General features: G+C 43.4%; 1 protein-coding gene across 1 annotated transcript; it reads right to left on the bottom strand.

The window, feature by feature from the left end:
• Window positions 1–1,293: 1,293 nt before the first annotated feature.
• On the bottom strand, window positions 1,294–3,968 carry LOC308095543 (globoside alpha-1,3-N-acetylgalactosaminyltransferase 1-like; the record flags this gene model as incomplete). Its single annotated transcript, XM_080442598.1, has 2 exons — window positions 1,294–2,229; window positions 3,882–3,968. 2 exons carry the CDS (start codon window positions 3,966–3,968, stop codon window positions 1,294–1,296), a joined length of 1,023 nt encoding a protein of 340 aa, XP_080298724.1.
• Window positions 3,969–5,552: the final 1,584 nt, after the last annotated feature.

Genomic DNA, 5,552 nt, shown 5'->3' with positions numbered 1-5,552 from the left:
TGTGGCATTAGAAGAATTTAGAAAATAATGATGCAGATGTGATGTTTTCTTCACATGTTAATGAGATATTCACCCCCCCCCAACACCCCAGAACACTATGGAAACACACTAAGCAGTTATGTTTTCATTTAAATCATGTCATTATTGTAAAGTGTGTTTTGATGGCCTCTCATTGCTGTAGTACATTCTACTCAATGGCCAATTGTGGGCTCTCTGTCACATTTATGTATATCATTCACAAATTGAGTTATGACTTGCAATGCGGGCCAAATCAATCAACTACATGTCATCGGTATCCCAGTCACAATGACACTACTTATGTCATTTAATCTTGTTTTACATTTCCTGGAAAAGTAACCGCTTTGGACGTACAGGCTTTCTACCCGACAGCGATGGCATACTGTATGCACATGTCTGGTATCGTGACCATATTGGCTCCTCCTTCATTCTTGCTGTATAGGCTAATTGCTTTGACATTAACATTCTCTTTTTCTCCCTCTCTCTTCTTACTCAAACAAAAGATAAATGCATGAACACACGCGTGTGGGCTTACTGTATGGCGTATACGCACATCAGACGCGTCTGCTGCACCACATCATTTTCGGAGAATGAACTGTTACTAAAGCTAACTTGGTCTCTACAGGGAAATCAGTAGATGTGAAGAACCCTTTCTATGGGGAAATCACTAGACTAGAACCCAGAATTGTCCAACGTCACAAGTTAGGGTTGCGAATCGTCCCTTGAAATACGGAATCGTTCCTTATTTGGAAACTAAAATAAGCGTCCCTTATTGAATTGATTGAACTGATAAGTGACTTACAGTAGTTGTGTAATTGTGTAATGCTGGATTTTTTTTCAAAACAAAGAATACAAGTCAACCACTTAAAAAAATAGCAATCTTTGTGTGTTATAAACACTTAACACACAAGTGTCAGCAGCAAAAAAGGGAAGAAAAAAAAGTTTTGGCCGCTTGTCCTATTTGAATGAAATCTTGATCAAGGACGTGCGCTGTGGACTTCAGGATGTCTGTGTGTCTGTGTCTGTCCGTGCGACCGGGAAAAAAAAATATCAACAGCTGCATATAGCAAAAGATAGCACGCATTTCTCACCTTCTTTCCTCAAAACTGCAGCACTGATGGTGGTTTATTTGGTACTGACTGATTTTACTTGCATTAACTGTTCAACAAACTAGGTTGTTGTCTTTTGCCAGCACTTTTTTCCGCCTCTCCAAACTGCCGCTCTAGCCTCTAGGTCGCCTGTATGGACGCACCGGCCCTGCTGATGACTCTCTTCCTACTCCCAATCCGCGCCGCCGGTCCATCCTGGCCGTACCTTACGGTAGTCCTTAATGACTGTAGAGAATCTGATTATTTTGATCTCTGGCCTTATGGCGTTCAGGGCAGACCATTGATACTCTGGAGACAGAATCTTGGTGGGTTTGTTCAGCCATAGGTATCGGTTCAGATGAGACTCTTCCTGCCACACTGCCTCGATGCCCCGCTGGGCGTCCAGCTCAAAATTGTCGCTGCACGTTGACAGCATGTGACGGACGGCCTCCGGCTCCCCTCCGAACGCGCCCGCGGGATAGTAGAAGTCGCCCTCGTCGGCGGACATGAACGCAGAAGACTCCGGCATGCGTTCGTAGGGGAACTGGCAGCGCTCATTAAAGGACCAGTCATTAAAGTGCAACACGGCGACCAGCTTACCTAGAGCTTCAGTTCCCCAGCGGTCATGGAACTTCGAATCGACGTCGAAACAGAAGATGTAGTCGGCGCCATCGCTCAGCTCCGTTTCGATAAAATTGGCAATGATTTTGAACCTGACGGCTCCGATGTCCTGCCAGCGTTTTGAGTTTGGCGCCGGCCTGACCAACAACTCCCGTCCTGCAGCCATCTTAACGGAGGGGACTTGCTCTGGCCTATCCGTGAAGACGTAATAATGGACTTTAAATCCCACGAAGAAGTGGGTCTCTGCGGTTTCCAGGAAATCCTTGAGGAATTGCATGTATTCACCAACGGCAAAAACTGTCAGCCCTATAGTGAGGTCGCAGGGTTTGTAGATGGCATCCAACAGCGCGGGTTCAAATGTGGAAGTCCATACTATGGGAGCCAACCACGGCGTCACAGCGACGGTGCGTCCTCCATTCAGGGAGCTGGGTTTGTCGTAGCGCATGTGTTCCGGTGCAATCGCTCCGCTCGGACACGGGGCTGCCGGAGGAGGGTCCTCATTCTTCCAATTCAAAGACAGGTGGATTAGGATAGCCAACATTCCCACAGTGACGATTAGACAAAAGACCCTTCTTTTGTCTGGTGGCCTGAACAACCTGATTAGAGGGCGAGCCATGACCAGATCTGTAGTCAAAGCTTGAGGGCGAATAGTCTTTAGAAGTCCTATTAGTCGGAGAGTGAATTACTTACTAAATTAATTACTTACTTGAATAATTCTGCTTCTCGTCGCGGTTCATAGTGTGTTCACCATTTATATAGTGCTTGGCTGGATGCTCGTGACATCTCACTGATGTCACGATAAGCTATCTCCATATATGGAGTTTACAATACTTTGGATAGGTCGGAGAACTCCACATAGGGAGCACCAGTATTCACCATGTCAATCTATCAAATACCCATATTACGTGAAGGGAGTGAAAGTCTTTGTTACAGCCACCCCGCCTTGACCTTCAGTCACAGGCCTGTTTGGGCTGTAATCTGTTTTACTTGTTAAGTGTCTTCACGGCTAACGCCTGGAACAATAATATTTCTAACGCGATCCTCCATTGCAGAGTGATCGCCGATCGAAAACGGCTCACTTCCACCACGTTAAAAAGAAATAGGAGATATTAAGCTTTTAGTCAAGGAGTTAACATTGGAGCGGACGAACGGAAGCATTTTTGACATGGATCGACACCCGGCCTCTCCTTCTTAGAGACTCCTTGGATGATCCCAAAGTTTCGTTAGAGCGCCGCACGTGGGATAAATATATAAAGTTGATTTAGTCAACTAAAATGTATTTTGGCGGTGCCATGATGGCGTCGTAATGGCTGATTTTACACTTGGTTGCATACTGAAAATAGCCGATTTACAAGCTCACAACGCGTTGCAGCGCTTGTAGATCTGCTATTTTCAGAGCGCAACACCTGAGCGCAACCAAACATACTTGTCTTTTAGTTCTACTGGATCTCTTCTCCACTAGTCCCTCCCTAACATTTTAGTCTAGTTTTTATTTGTTGACGAAATTGTCAATATATTTAGTCTTAGTTTTAGTCATTGTAGCTTAGTTTTAATTTAGTTTTAATTTAGTTTTAGTCAGTGAAAAAAGGTAGTCGACGTTTAAAAAAAAAATAGTTTCAGTCGACGAAATCAACACTGCTGCGTAACTGCCGATACCGATGTCGTCAAAAAGGTCAAATAATGACCAATATAGCATATAATATAATAAATAATAAATATATTAATTCGGTGGCGGTAAAGTTAGCGTTCTCTCGCCGTCAGGCGTCAGTTGATGCTTCATATCCATATGAGTCAAACCGCCGCGATCATTTGTTTATTTTTGGAACACAGTTCTAATGTGCCGCGATATTAACTCATTGACTGCCATGGACGAGTTAACTCGTCGAATTCTCGTCGAAAAGGTTTTTTTTTTTTTTTTCACACAGAACCAGGAGATAATGTGATCCAAAGATTACTGCTCCATTCACTTCCTGGTTAACGTATTACTTAAAAATCCTGTATCTCGGCTCCTGTGTTTTTTTTGTATGTTTTTTTGCCGAAACATGCTATTTTTAACGGCGTATAACAAGCAAACGGGAGGTCGCGATGACATATTACCTGGTCCATCTTGGTCATCATGCGATATTATTATTATTTATATATTATTATTATGACCTGGTCCTGGGGGTCCATCTTGGTCATCATGCGGTCCTCCAGCAGGTTGAAGGTGAGGACCTGCAGCACGTACAGCTGGTGGGCCATCTCATCACATCATTGATTGGCTGGTTGGCCCTGATCACGTTCAGAGAGAGAGAGAGAGAGAGAGAGAGAGAGAGAGAGAGAGAGAGAGAGAGAGAGAGAGAGAGAGAGAGAGAGAGAGAGAGAGAGAGAGAGAGAGAGAGAGAGAGAGAGAGAGAGAGAGAGAGAGAGAGAGAGAGAGAGAGAGAGAGAGAGAGAGAGAGAGAGAGAGAGAGAGAGAGAGAGAGAGCCAACCGTCGGGGCCAATGACATGCACATCTTACAAGTTCAAACAGCTCATATACTGTAATACAGGTTGTTAAATATAATGTACACAAACTGTACATATATATGGGGCGCCGCTGGCCTAGCTGTTAGGGCGCATACCGCATATCGGCTCTAATGCAACCTGACAGCCCGACGACCTTTGCTGCGTGCTACTCCCTGTCCCTGTCCCTCTCTCCCAGTTTCCTGTCTCTCTACACTGTATACTATCAATAAAGGCAGAAAAGCCCCAAAAATATCTTTTAAAAACTAAACTGTACACAGTTTTCCAGTGGTCCCTTTTTTTTCCTTGCCCGGTTGGGTGTCTTTTATTTGAATTTCAGGTAGTGGTCGACCCTATGGTCTGCTGCACCACATCGTCATCATTTTCCCTCTCATTTCAGAGAATTAACTGAATTACTGAATTACTAAAGCTAACTTGGTCTCTACAGGGAAATCATGTAGATGAGAAGAACCCTTTCTATGGGGAAATCAGCAGACTCGAACCCAGAAACGTCACAGTTTCGGGGAAGATTTTCTTAATCATATTACCAGTGGTGGAAAGCAGCTAAGTACACATATTCAAGTACTGTACTTAAGTACAATGTTGAGGTATATATTTTTAAATATTTTTTATCTTTTTTTCTGCATAATTACTTTTTACTTCGGTAAGTATATTTTGATGACGATACTGTTGTCCTTTTTCTCAATTACATTTTTAATACAGGACTTTCACTTGTGCAGAATATTTCTACTTTGTGAAATCGAGACTTTTACTTAAAACATTTGAGTACTTCTTCCATCCTCTGCATATTAACAGTTTCCTAGTTTTCAGATCAAAGTGCACAAGGCATTGTAATTCCGCCGGCGTACCGACTTGATATGAATACAAGATTGTTGACAGAAGGATTGTGGGCTTAAAGTAGCACTGATAACTTTGAAAATTGTACTGAGTCACACCTACGGTACATGTGTATACACACACTAATGCACACACGCACACACGCACGCGCACACACACACACACACACACACACACACACACACACACACACACACACACACACACACACACACACACACACACACACACACACACACACACACACACACACACACACAGACGTTGGTATTTCTATATGCGTGTGAGGACAGCAATATTTGAAAAAAGGCTATCAATTTTTCTTGACATTTTGAACCCTAAACCTAAACCTAAACCTAACCCCAACCCCTAAATGCCTAATACTAATCCTGTACCCCAACATTGATTAATTTAACTTTATTTTCTTGTAGGATCCACCATTTTGGAGGTGCAAGACCTCATTAGAAGGCCGTTTCTCCATT

Source organism: Gymnoscopelus braueri (genome assembly GCF_963280865.1).
Source record: "Gymnoscopelus braueri genome assembly, chromosome: 11".
In the NCBI taxonomy this organism is placed as follows: domain Eukaryota; kingdom Metazoa; phylum Chordata; class Actinopteri; order Myctophiformes; family Myctophidae; genus Gymnoscopelus; species Gymnoscopelus braueri.
Note: the sequence above shows the minus strand (reverse complement) of the source record. Positions and strands in the feature narration are given on the sequence as shown.